The sequence below is a fragment of the Mya arenaria genome, chromosome 4 (genome assembly GCF_026914265.1).
Source record: "Mya arenaria isolate MELC-2E11 chromosome 4, ASM2691426v1".
Lineage (NCBI taxonomy): Eukaryota > Metazoa > Mollusca > Bivalvia > Myida > Myidae > Mya > Mya arenaria.
In genome coordinates this window covers 18,846,565-18,860,296 of record NC_069125.1, presented here as the reverse complement: position 1 = coordinate 18,860,296, position 13,732 = coordinate 18,846,565, and the positions used below count along the sequence as shown (strand labels likewise).

Below are 13,732 nucleotides of genomic sequence, written 5' to 3'. Positions count from 1 at the left end.
GTGCATAACCAAAGATATTGTCTCATATGCAGATCTGGTGATTTAGAAGTTGAGTACCATTTTTTATGAATCTGTAAAACTTATGAAACTGTTCAAAAACATTGATAAAAACTTTTCATGTAAGGTGAAGTTTTGCAAAATCTATCAAGCAATGAATATAAGTAGCCTTGTACTGTAAAAATATTCATGGAGCTTTTGCATTCTATTATCGTTAACAATATACTGTAATTATCAATCAATATGAACTATTTTTGTGGGAGGCACTATATACCAGGCCAACCTCATCTTGTCTTTGTGACTCTTAACTTGATGCATTTGGTATGTGTTAAATGAATATGTTTGAATCTTGTGTCATGTAGACAATAAATTAGTACACTTAGTTAGTTGTTTCAAAATCCGTGCTTTGCCCAATGACAATGGTTTATCGTTATGTTACATTAAAAATTTAGCGATATATAACCATTTTGAAAAGATAGCTTAATATCTTAAGTATTGGCTTTCAATAGGGCAATATTTTTAACAGGGTATTTTTGTATATGTTTTAATGAAATAACGAATAGATCAGCTCGTTCAATGCTTTTAATAGTTTCACGCAAATACATGTTACACAAAAGACAACAATGTATTACTTTTCAATAATTTAAGTCTTCATCTGCACTATACGACAGATTATCTCATCATTTTTTTAATTGAACAGGTAGGGGCCACGTAATTCCAGGCTTCAAGAAGAGACATCTCGCGGCTTATGTGACAGACGCTAAGGGAATGGACACCTTCATGCAATCCACCTGCAGATATCAAAGAAACTTTTTTTTAAACTAGAGTTCGATGTCTCCATCACTTTACAGGTAAAGTCTTATATGCAAGGAAACATAAGCTATCATACTAGTCTGATTTTTTAATAGAATGAGAGATCGACAGCACAAAACGCCGCCAAAGTCTCGGTTTGTTTAATTGAGACAGTTTATTTACAGCAATAAAGCCACTTTGATGGAAAATACAGTAGGAACAACAAAGATACATTTCAACTGGTCAGTAAGTTTTGGTTACCTGCTAGAAGGTAAGTTTTGCCCACTTCCAGCTGTGCACCACACATAGATGAAACTGACGAAGTATGAACTTCAATCGGTATCACTGAATGTATCTGAAATATAAAAAAATAGAAAACATTTGTTTTTTCTTGAATCATTTTTTAATTTTTATATATCATTACAGTGAACACTGTTTTAAGATTGGTGTTTTACTTTTGATTTAAGATCCAATATCAAGTCTCTATAAGAGCATGATACGTGTTATGCCTTATTGGTGTTACAACTGTCAGAGCTTGTGTAATTAACAAAGTAGTGAAATAATCTGCTAGTCATCTATCTTAAAAGTGGCATTCAAAGCAATAGTGAAATTCATCACCAATAGTATTACAGAGATGGCAGGTTGTTTGGTTGATATATTTCAATATTATAAAAGCGACCTTTTTCAATAAGTAATATATGTTCTATATTTATAAGACACTAAGAGTAGAGTATGTGTATAGGTAATTATCTTGATATTCTTCAATGGTAGATTTATGTACATTCTACACGATACTCAATTGACAAACGTTTAAATCACCAAAAGGCAATAATCAAACATTTCATACTGCAGTCAAGTTTTCAATTTCTTAAACAAAATTACTTTAAACCAAAGAGATCCACTAATAAACACGACAAATATAAGATATTAAGAAATAAAATTACAGCCTTAATAAAAAAGTAAGAAGGCATTTTTTAATCAAGCGGATCCAAGCTTTATCTGGAAGAATTTAAAGGATATTTCTCATTTGATAAAATAGCAAGATAATTTTACCGGAGCAACTACAAATTGGTGATAGAGAAGTTTCTGGAGGACTCAATATTGTTAATGAACTTAACACTCACTTTACCAATATATCAAATGAAATAGAAAAACGCCCTTTAAACCCGAACGTTTTAGTAAACTGAAATATGACCCAAACGTTAAATTAGGGCACAAAACGTTCGAATTAAATCATATATCACCGCTTGAGGTAAAACAGATCATTGATAGACTTGATATAAGTAAATCAAGTGGGATAGATGAGATTGGCCCAAGAGTAATTAAACATTGTGGTGACTTCATCACACCATGCATTGCGTCTATTATAAATAACAGTATCATGAACGGAATATTTCCAGATTTCTTGAAAACTGCACGTGTATTACCATTGTTTAAATTAGGATGTAAAGATGATCCAAGTAATTATCGTCCAATTTCGATATTGCCAACAATATCAAAAATATTTGAAAGGCACATTGCAAACCAAGTTCAAGATTACTTCCATTCTACAAACATTATACACACTAAACAGTCTGGATTTAGGAAAAACCATTCCTGTTGTACAGCGTTAACAAGTTTAATAGATGCATGGGTAAAAGATGTTGACAGTGGCAAAATCGTTGGTGCTGTCTTTCTAGACCTACGAAAGGCATTTGATTTAGTGGATCATGAAATTCTACTACATAAATTAAACTTGTATCATTTTTCTGAAAATTCGATAAAGTTTTTTAAATCCTACTTATCTAATAGAAAGCAATTAGTTAAAGTCGGAAACATACAGTCTGGCTTGCTTCCAATATCATCAGGAGTACCTCAGGGATCCATTCTTGGTCCACTGCTGTTTCTTATATATATCAATGACATTGCGCTTTGTAAAACAAATATGAACATCGATTTATAATGCAGATGACTCAACATTGCATGAAACCGGTAGTAATGTAAACATCATTGAAAGTGAACTACAACGACATCTTAATCTCGTTGTCGATTGGTGCCAAATAAATAACTTGTCATTGCATCCAACTAAATCCAAGTGTATGGTTATCGGAACTATATATAAAACAAAACAAGTTAGTAAATTAAATCTTACAATCGATGGAATAGCATTAGAAAATGTGACTGTGCAAAAACTACTTGGAATCTATATTGATAATAACCTAAAATGGCGTCCGCAAAAAGAAATTGTTTGCAAAAAAATCAACTGTAAAATCTCACTTTTGAAACGTCTATTGTTCTACCTCAATGATGAGATGAAACGTTTTGTTTTCCAATTTTAGATTAGTGTTGTCATATTGGGGGCAAAGGAAACTCAAGTTACTTACATAAAGTTAAATCCTTGCAAAATAGGGCTGCAAAAATCATTCTTAAAATTCCTAAACGATCATCTTCAAACGGATTGTTACAAGAACTTCAGTCGCTAACGTTTACAGACAGGTGTAAATATCACTGTGCAACCCTTGTCTATAATACCCTTAATAGAAAGGCTCCGATGTATATGTCTGAATTGCTTAAATTTGCAAATAATGAACACTATTCTCTAAGATCAACTTCAAAACAAGATTTAGTTTTGATACAAACACCGCGAACTAATATTTCATGGATTCCTTTTCGTACTACAGTATGAAGGTTTGGAATACTATTCCGGATGAAATACGAAATACAAAAAAGTTAAACACATTTAAGCATAATTATAAAGTGCACCTCTTGAAATGTGCATATCATTAGTTTCAAAAAGGTATATCATCTTTTCATTATCTTAAAGATTGAAATAACTGTTGTTTTATAAATTGTTGTGTTTTATTGAGTGTCTGTCGGCGTGTACTTGATGTATATTGAAATGATTGTTATGTTAATTAAACATGATTTGTATAGAAAAATTATATTCAAAACATCAAAAGTTTTTGTATAGGAATGTATAAGTGCGATGTAAATGTTTTATGATATACCAAATGCATTTTGTTTTTGTTTGTTTGTTTATTATTATTATGGAAGGAAATGAAAGGAAATGGAAGGAAACAATGCTTCAAAGTCTGAACTTTTATTAAAAAACCCCCATCTCTTAAGCCGTCCTTTCCAAAAATTATTTTTAAGCGAAAGCAACATAATTAAACAGACGCATTTTTTTCTTCAAACATCACACGCTGGATGATGCATGTATGCAGCATGCTCAGTGTTGTGCCCCGAATACGGTAGTCAATTAAAATGTAGCTTACATTCTGGGCCAGTGTGCATTAAAATTGTTTTATTGCTCTCGATCTGCACCTTCTAAATCAATAAGATCTTACTTTAAATATTCTAATTATAACTTAGCAAGTGTTTCGAACCCTTCAAAGCGTGATGAGATATATTGGGACACACCGATTGAAATATAGAAAAAAGGAAACAAGTTTTCACCTTGTCTAACACCAGTTATTCTACTAAAGAAATAAGAGAAAACATTGCTACCCTTAACTTCTGACCCGCGTTATGAATACGTTGACAGTTCACGTAGATGTTAGATAAGTTTAAACTTAGTTATTTTACAACGATTATGAAACAAGTTATTACAACATTATAGTAATCACTCTCGTTGGCACGATGTTACACGAGAGTGTGGTCTTGTGTTGTGGGGGAAACCGGAGTACCCGGTGAAAACCCACTTATCCGGCTTGGTGACCACAAACCAAACTCACAAGCGCCCAGGCCGGGAATCGAACCTGGGTCGCCTTCGTGAGCAGCGAATGTACGTAGATTTTAGGCCACCATTGAGTGACTAATATGCATTAATATAGCTCGCAAATGTCGTGTTTATATAACTATCTGGATTTGAAATATTTCGTGCTACTAGCATTTGACAACATAAACACATGTCTGTACTTCTGTCGCATCTTCCGTAACAGCCGTACCTTCACTGGCTTCATATTACGCTGTACCCAAATGGTGTAGACTATATTCTCAGTGTCAGGCCTCCTCTCCTGGATTACGGTGCCAATAATGGCTGAAATTGACAAATCGAAGATATTTGTTGATCTTCGGTCTAAGATCAAAAGTTAATTAATCGAGTGATCACATAAAGCTTTATCTTACTAATTGGCGCAGCAACGATTCTGTGATTATCTTACTCCGATTATTTAACACGTTTTCTATTTCTTCAACGCCTATAATTCTTTATTGACATTAACTGGAAAATCGCGTGAGAAACATAAGGTCAAGATGCCAAGTGTTTACATTAAAAACAAAAGACAAAAACGGCATGGTGAGAGCTCCGATACTTCTATAAACAATTTAGGAACCAAGATCAAAGAAGTTGATATTCCTACTACAAGCATTGCAGTGAAAACAACGTATTATTTCACCAAAAAGCATGTCTTAAATAAAAACAGCATATTTGTTTGAAACCGATTACACACAGCGTATAAAATAGGTTAGATATTTATCTAAGACCTAAGAAGGTGATAAATGGCACCAATGACTTATGTCCGGTCGAATTGAAGAACTGGCGAGCGATATAAAGCCACCAGTTGACCCTCTTGTTACTGTTTTTATAAATATTTATATATACCACCTTAACGGGAATACACGTATGTCTTGATTTTATTATTCTATCTATTGTGAAGTCAGAAGTTCTTACCGGATTGGGCGTAACAGAAGCGTGCCTTTTCTCCTATTATTCCACATCTACAGCCCTCGCTTATCCGTAGATACAGAATAACAATCATCAGCAACGGAATAAATCTATACGCTAACATTTTGTGAAATTTGAGTTGTTATCGTCTATACTTAAAACCAAACAAAACAGTGATTGTGCATTCATTAGCAACGCCATTTATTTAGTTAGACGTTTAAAACCGGATTCAAACAGAAGAAACGATTGGCTGAAGGTAACAGGATATAATCCTATTCAATAAATAAATGAATCACAACAAGCAAAAACAAGCATTTAATCGTTGTATTTATCTCATTGATGCAACAAATGCGACTATGGCAAACATGTCCCCTCAGGAAGACTGTGTACTGTGACATTTTACCAATGGCTTATTCATCAGTAAAATTATTATAACAAATTGCTTATAATTTACCTCATCGCATAAATGTACAAATGGTGTATTTAAATAGTTTACTGATAATTTAATGCGCTTTCCCATCAGATACTTATGGTTTACCTCACCTTCTTTTCACAAGGTATGTGGTATTAGAGGAACACGTGACGTCACACGGGCAAACATCGGAGTAAGTACGGCGATACCGGGCGCAGTGTCGTCTGGAAGGGACGCAGCGTGACATGAAGCCACATGGACGGTGGGACTTGGATACAGCACGTAAAACTAATACAACAATAACGGACGATTCCCAAGGCTTGGGACATGTATTTAGAAAATCGGTTTGCAGTTTGCATCAAGACTATGACTTGGATGGTAACTTTATGTGTAAGAATTCACATCAAAGTTTTTCTTGAAATCTTACTCAAGGACATTAATATCTTATCATGGAATGATACTCGAATCTTTCCCACTGCAACCTATTTGTGTGGCACGTTGATAAAATATGTTATAGACATATGTGGCGTTTTCGAACACTATCTCCCCATAACGCACTTTATAAACAGTCTCTCATCGAATTAGTATGTTTAAGCGAAATGTCCCAATGACTTGTCTGTGATAAGCTCTAGAAAAATAAGTAAAAGCGGCGTTGCCTTAATGTGGCACATGCGTTTAAATAATAATTTCACCCCTATTCCAAGGTGGTGATACAAAAACAAATAGCACCTAAACAATTTGTCTACATGTATTTTATTCAAGCTGGACATTTTAGAGATAATATGGACGAATTATACAATGTATTGTTCTCATATTGCCGTTATTTTAATTGGAGATTAAAATGCACAACTTGATCCGAAAAGTTATGTTAGTAGAGGTATAGTGTTTGATAAACTGTGGGTAGATACAAACTTGATAGCACCCAATATGCTACCGCTCTGCGAAGGAACCGATTATACATTTCTATAATATGATAATATATCAAGACTATAACAGCATTAAGACATGTTTTGTGTAATGAGAAGAAACCGTGTAATGCCGGAAGTGTTGCTATGTGGCAGCAAAACGTGCGACACATAGTCGATGCATCTCAAAGCATATGCAAGGTTTGGAGAATAATATTAAATGAACAGCTAAAGTCGATTCGTATCAGTTTGGGAAAATGATAAATAATATACGGAAATCCTGTAATAGAAGTAGGTCTGGTACTTTTTTTACTGGGACTGTGGTACGATATCATGAGGAAATTGCTCCTAGTTGGGGTGAATGTGTTAAGCGTTTGTATCAACCCTCTGTGAATCCCGTTTTTGAGGAAAATTGGCGAAATCAGGTGACGTCGACAGTTACTGTTAGTAAAACCTAACGAAATGAGAATATGGAGCACAAATATTTGAAGTTGTACTAGCCATTCCTTAAAAAAACAAGCGTAGAGTGCAAAGTAGCAAAAACTCCAAATCTAAATGAAAATCTCGATTATTGTTTGTATCTCAAAAGATGCTCTTAATTTTAAAGGGACTCGCTCATGTTTTGGCACTTATTTGGTTTCCCGGTAAAATGCTTCTGAAAACACTTATATTATAACTTTTTTAGCTGATATTTCAGGAAAAAAACACATTTCACAAGTAAACACAAGTATTACAAATATTTTGGTTTGAGTGGGGAGTGAACCAACGCCGATACTATCCAGGGAAAATTAGAAAACTTACAACGAAGGACTCAAACACAAATATAAGGATAACTTAACCTTTCAGCCTTTTGTTGAGGTGGTACTCATCCTGGTTTTTAAAGACAACATTTGCTCATATATCAACATTTGCTGAAGGGTTCCAGCCGTCAGTACACTCCTAATGATTTGTCACACTATATTTCGTCATACAAAAATAGTATTTTACAAAAACATGAGCAAGTCCCTTTTATATTTGTCCGTATATATAATTCTCGGATTAATTACTTAACTCCCCTAATTCAAAAGAAGAAATTAACAAAAGGATTTAGTAAGTGAAACAATGGAAAAGCCTCTAGCCCGTTGGTGCAATATGTAACGAGTATGCAAAATATATTAAGCATACGATGCACCAATATATATATGTTTTTGTTCATCTTAAGATAAGCCATCAATAATTAGGATGCCAAGGTGTGTGGGTGCATTTAACATTTTGACATTGAGATCAATCAAATAACAATTATATAATGATCATAAACATTATGGACGGTGGCATAGCAGCATGCATGTTTAAAAGTAATAATACAAATTGATTACGCAAGTACATTAGGGATCGGGAGCGAAACGGTTCTATCTGCTGCTGTCCGTTATGCCACCAAAAACACTTGGCTTCAATCACTCGACCGGTGACTGTTGATTTTTTCTATGCTTTAGTGTGTGTGTTTTTAAATCAATATTGTTGCCTGCCATGTTTGGAAGACTGTTCTTTGTCGGAGAAGACTGAACAAAATTTGACCGCTGGCATAAGAATACAAGAGATGTCACGTCTTTTATAATTATTAGTCCAAACTAAACTTCTTATAAACTAAACAAGAAGTACGCTACTGTAATTCGATGTCAACACGAAGCGAGAGTCGCTAGAACTGATTCCTAACTAATCCCTTTTCCAATTATATCCCAATTCACTCAACGGTACCAACCGGTTTGTTATGCAATGTCCGTAAGGACAAAATAACTCTGCTATACGTTGTAACGCAGCGTACTATGATTATTGCGCGATATATTTATACTGTATTTAACAAGCAAATATTATAGTACAAAGATTGGTAGTTGATGCCAGAGGGAAACTAATGCTAAGACAATGATTTACAGATATTTGGGAAAACCCAAAGGATGTAAATTTGAAAACGTTTCTGTTCAAGAAATATTTTGATAAAAACTTTCTTTGTAAGATCTAGATTTACAAAAACATTCAAACTATTACAACCCTTGAATATTAGCTAGTGGCCTTTTGCGGTTATGTAAATATATTAATGACGCTTTTGCGTTTTAATATCGTTCACAATATACTTAACTATCAATCAATATAAATTAGTCTTGTTGCAGGTACAACATACCAGCCCAAACTCATCACGTCGTTGTGGCTGTTAATTTATGCATATGATGTATGTTAAATGTTTTAGTTAATGGTAATTATATACGATAACCTACTTCATTGTTGTTTTTTTTCTTTTATTTGTATACCTAAGGTATGTATTAATACATAATAGCATGTATTTATTTTTCATTAAAAAGGCTTGTTTCGTCATTTGATCAATTATGTTAGTTCAATACATCATTAAGCAAGGCACATTAATATGATCACGTTACTTTATAAATATGTTTGAATCTTGAATATTGTGACGTTTAGCCAATAAATTAGGTCACTTAGTTTACTGTTCCAAAACAAGTGCTTAACTACTTTAGGCTTTCTCCATTGACATTGGTATATTGTTATGTTTACATGAAAAGTTGAGCGATATATGACCATTTGAATATATTGCTTCGTGTCTAAAACTAATAGTCGTGACACAGAAATGACTCACTTGGGGTTTTTCCAATAATTTGGTCACGTGATGCCGGTACAAATACAAGCGCCATTTGCATTTATCAAAATGAGTACTGTTCTGTTTCGTAGCCGTTCTGTTGCCGACTTACAGCGTTATTTGAGAGGAAGGGGTGTCACATTTAGTGATTCTAGGAAGCCTGCGTTAGTAGAACTCTGTAGTTTGGCAGAAGAGCTGAGGATTGAGGTTGATCCCGACGGATTATTAGAAGATCGGCCTGAAGTCGTCTGTCAGAAGCTGATGCTGAGTGACATGTGCCTTGTGTCTCCACAACGGCTGTCTGGGACTAGCGATCTGTCTATCGTGCCAGTTCTGTCAATTTTTGACATTTACAATTACTTAATTACTTTCAATAACTATGATCACGCCTCCCTAAGGGCATATCACCAGCTTGAGGGATATTCTATGTTCCGAGATGACTATACACGAGGTATTGAGACGTTGCCATATCCCAATACTGGTAAGACTCTGTTGTTTTATATACTATAATTTGATAATGATATTGATGATGATGATGATGATGATGATGATGATGATGATGATGATGATGATGATGATGATGATGATGATGATGATGATGATGAAGTTGATGATGATGATGATGATGATGATGATGATGATGATGATGATGATGATGATGATGATGATGATGATGATGATGATGATGATGATGATGATGATATGATGATGATGATGATGATGATGATGATGATGATGATGATGATGATGATGATGATGATGATGATGATAAAAATATTGTCATTATGCATGTACATTTACCACCATTTTGAAACATATAATGTTTTAAATAACATACAAATTTCATGTGTGCATATAAATTTATATCATGAAGTTTAACAGAAAAGGTTATTTTTCAATTGTTTTATCAGACGCTTAATTAATTGTTATGCTTTCATTGCAAGTAAAAACAATTCAGCAGCATATTGAATCATTGATGCATAAAATGTATGTTTTATTCTTTGTTGCAGCCTTTGCTGCTGTGAAAGCCAATGTGAAACCCCGGACGAATGTTAAAGATCCAATATCCAAGAGAGGCTACTACAGCTGTTGGATCATAATGAAGAACAGTGACGAGGGATCCATTCAATCTGCTTATTGCAGTTGCAAAGGAGGCTAATGGTCCAATTTACTCTTCCTTAATTACACTTCATGTTTAATACTTGTCACAGATGCAGAAAAGTATGTGGCCTGTCCTGGGAATCGGACCAGGGACCTGTTCTTGGAAGTTGTTTGCTCTACCAACTGAGCTAATCAGCCCTGGATAACTGATATATTCAATTAATAGAACTGTGACATAGATTCCCTCTAACTTGCTGGACCATATATCCACTGGCTATATTTGTTAAACTGCAGTGCAGTCTCACTGACATGCAGGGTACTGGCCACGGTCCCTTGTTGGACACAAATTCTCACATACTCAGAACAGTTTGAAGCCCTTCTGGAGATTGAACCCAGGACATCCTGTGCACAAAAAATTATCTACCAACTTTGATAACCGGCCCTGGATAACTTGTATTCTCTGATCTGTATAACAGTTCAGTACCATGAACTTGAGTTTTACAAAAAACATCCATAGATATAATCTAATATTTAATTTGTTATTTTAGATCATATTTTATCATAGCTTACTTATTGATACTCTTATATATACCCACTCCAAATTTTAAGATATAATTTGATGCCACATATTTATCTATAAGTTTGTTTAGGCATGGATGTTTTCTGGCTGCTCATCTTAATACCATTTCTTTTTAATAGCATTGAAGGATGCTGTCGACATGTTGTGGCAACCCTCTTTGAAGTCCTTGACTTTGTACAAGACTTCAAGAAGACCAGCTATACTTCAGGGCCATGTATGTGGGTTCGGCGTGCTTCTCAGGCCGATCAACTAGGCAAACCTATTCCTGCCTCACAACTTGAGACTTCAATTATGGTGGAGCCCAGGTATATTTCATTTGTCTTTAGTTAATTTACTTTAAGATAAGTTCTATATTTAGCACCCGCCATATGAAATTGAGTCAGAGGAAATAGGTGAACTAAATGTTTTCTAAAAATAACCAGGCTGTGTCTGTATTAGTGATGAGCACAGGCTAAGTACCTATTTTGAGTTAATATAAGAATTGAAAAAAAAAAATTCTCCTGCATTGTATGTTTTTTGATAAACATGTGTAAACACAATTTATTTTTTCCAATACTTATACTGTTGGGAAACCAGTATATTGAAAACATTTAGCATTGGTATTTAGAATATGGTGAATAAAGTCAACCGATGTGTTATCAGATGTCTGTGTTCCAAAGTCTTTTACTCTCTTTTTTAACATCTGGGCTATTTTCGCACTGAATGATATCCTGAAACACAGGTAGGTTTAAATTGCATAGAAAGATATTTTCATGTGTGCTGTTATCAGTGCTAAAATTATCACGGTTGGAATATGTTAATTTAGACTTTTTCGACTGCTGTTGAGGTGTTCTCCTCTCTGAAGGTCGTTTGCGACTTGAAGTGGCAATGGGTGTTGAGGTGTGGGTGGGGTAGATGGCAGGTATTGGATCTATGGCTCCCTCAAGGAAGTGCTGAAAATAAATAAATTCATTGTTGTATCAGCTACAAAGTATTTAAGTTTTTACCAGAATACATTGACAAATAAACTTAACGACAGTGTGCTGGTCTTATAGAGTTAATACTCATAAAAAGTAATATCAAGCAACCACTGTCAATAATATAGGCCTGCATACGGCACTTCCGATACGAATTCTTCCTTTAATTAATATTTAGTCTTACATCAGGACATTACAAACAAACCTTCGAGCATACGAAATGATGTTTTCCAATTTTCTCAACCGATATATCCTGATGTGGCCTGCCACAATTTTTGATCCACTGTTTACAACGGTCGTGGCTCTTTGTTGGTTTAAGAAATGGCTTAAAATAAACGTCTTTCATGTGTAGCTTGTCTTTATACCGACCGTCACTTTTGCAAGTTCCCCAACTGCAGCGTTTTGTAACCATGTTGTGTTTATTTACTCTTAAATTACGATTGTTTTGCTAAAAAGAGCGTTTATATTTGGCACTATTTATTGACTTTGTTTGTACAGGTGTCACGTGACGTAAATATTGGAAAAACCCATATACGGATTTCCGGGCTTGAACTAATATTATTTTTAACAGGGTATTTGTTGAAAATAAAAATATAAATAGTTCAGCTTGTTCAATTTCTTTAATAGTTTATATTCATGCAAATACATGCACAACAACAGACTGATATTATTTTTACATCGGAACTAAAGATTCTGTCACCATAAATGGACAGGTAGGGGACGCGTAATTCCAGGCTTCAAGAAGAGTCATCTCTCGCCTTACATGACAGAGGCCTAGGGAATATCGACCTTCATTCAATCCACCTGCAGATAAAAAATTTAGTGTTAGTCCGATGCCGGCATTTATCTACAGGTATATTTCAATATGCAAAGAAAAGTAAGTAATATAATATATCATACTAGTCTGATTTTTAAATAGAAGAGATCGATCCAAAGTTTCGGCATGTTTAATTGAGACTGTTTATTTACAGCAGTAAAGCCACATTGATGAACAATACAGTAAGAGCAACAAAGATGCCTTTCACATGGTCAGTAAGTTACCTGCAAGAAGGTAAGTTTTGCCCACTTCCAGCTGTGCACCACACAGAGATGGTACCGAATTTGTATAAATTTCAATCGATGTTTGACATTTCGCCGGATTATACTGAAATAACTAAATTAAGTCAATATCTGTATTTTCATGAATCATGTGTTATGTACACTGATGCAATTGTGCTGTTTCAAGTTTTATTTAATAGTCAAGCTCCATAAGAACATGATACATGTTTTGCCTTATTTATGTTCAACTTCTCAAGGCTTTGGGGATTATGTACGTAATTAATGTATCTTTAATAAGTGGCATTCAGACAAATTGTGAATTGTATCACCAGAAATTACAGAGGCAGTTTATTTTGTTGATATTTTCAACTTTATAAAAAGCGACCTTTTTCTATACGTAATATATGTTCTATATTTACAAAATACAAGAGCTCAGTGTAAAGATAATATATCTAGTTATTCTTCAAATGAATGGTTGGTTCTGAACACTCTATAAAATAAACATTTAGGACAGTTATCAACAATAGCATTCTAATAATGTAAGAAATAATCATGCATTATTTACTTTACCAATGATTATAAAGTGTTGATAAGTATGGTATTTTGGGTGATAAATTCGTCGGACAAACCTAGTGTATTTGCCACATTAAAAAAATTATGCGTATATTTTTGCTTTGATTGGA

At 34.2% G+C, this 13,732-nt stretch overlaps 1 protein-coding gene and 1 pseudogene across 1 annotated transcript; one reads left to right on the top strand and one right to left on the bottom strand.

Annotated features, from left to right (window-relative positions):
* Positions 1-561: 561 nt before the first annotated feature.
* LOC128232097 (uncharacterized) lies at positions 562-5,620 on the bottom strand. Its single transcript, XM_052945456.1, has 4 exons — positions 5,441-5,620; positions 4,716-4,807; positions 1,051-1,144; positions 562-788 (listed from the first exon to the last, which is right to left on the bottom strand). The coding sequence occupies exons 1-4, from the start codon at positions 5,556-5,558 to the stop codon at positions 670-672; spliced, it is 423 nt and encodes a 140-aa protein (XP_052801416.1). The 5' UTR covers positions 5,559-5,620; the 3' UTR covers positions 562-669.
* Positions 5,621-9,536: 3,916 nt separating this feature from the next.
* LOC128229781 (uncharacterized) lies at positions 9,537-11,793 on the top strand (annotated as a pseudogene).
* The last annotated feature ends 1,939 nt before the right edge of the window (positions 11,794-13,732 follow it).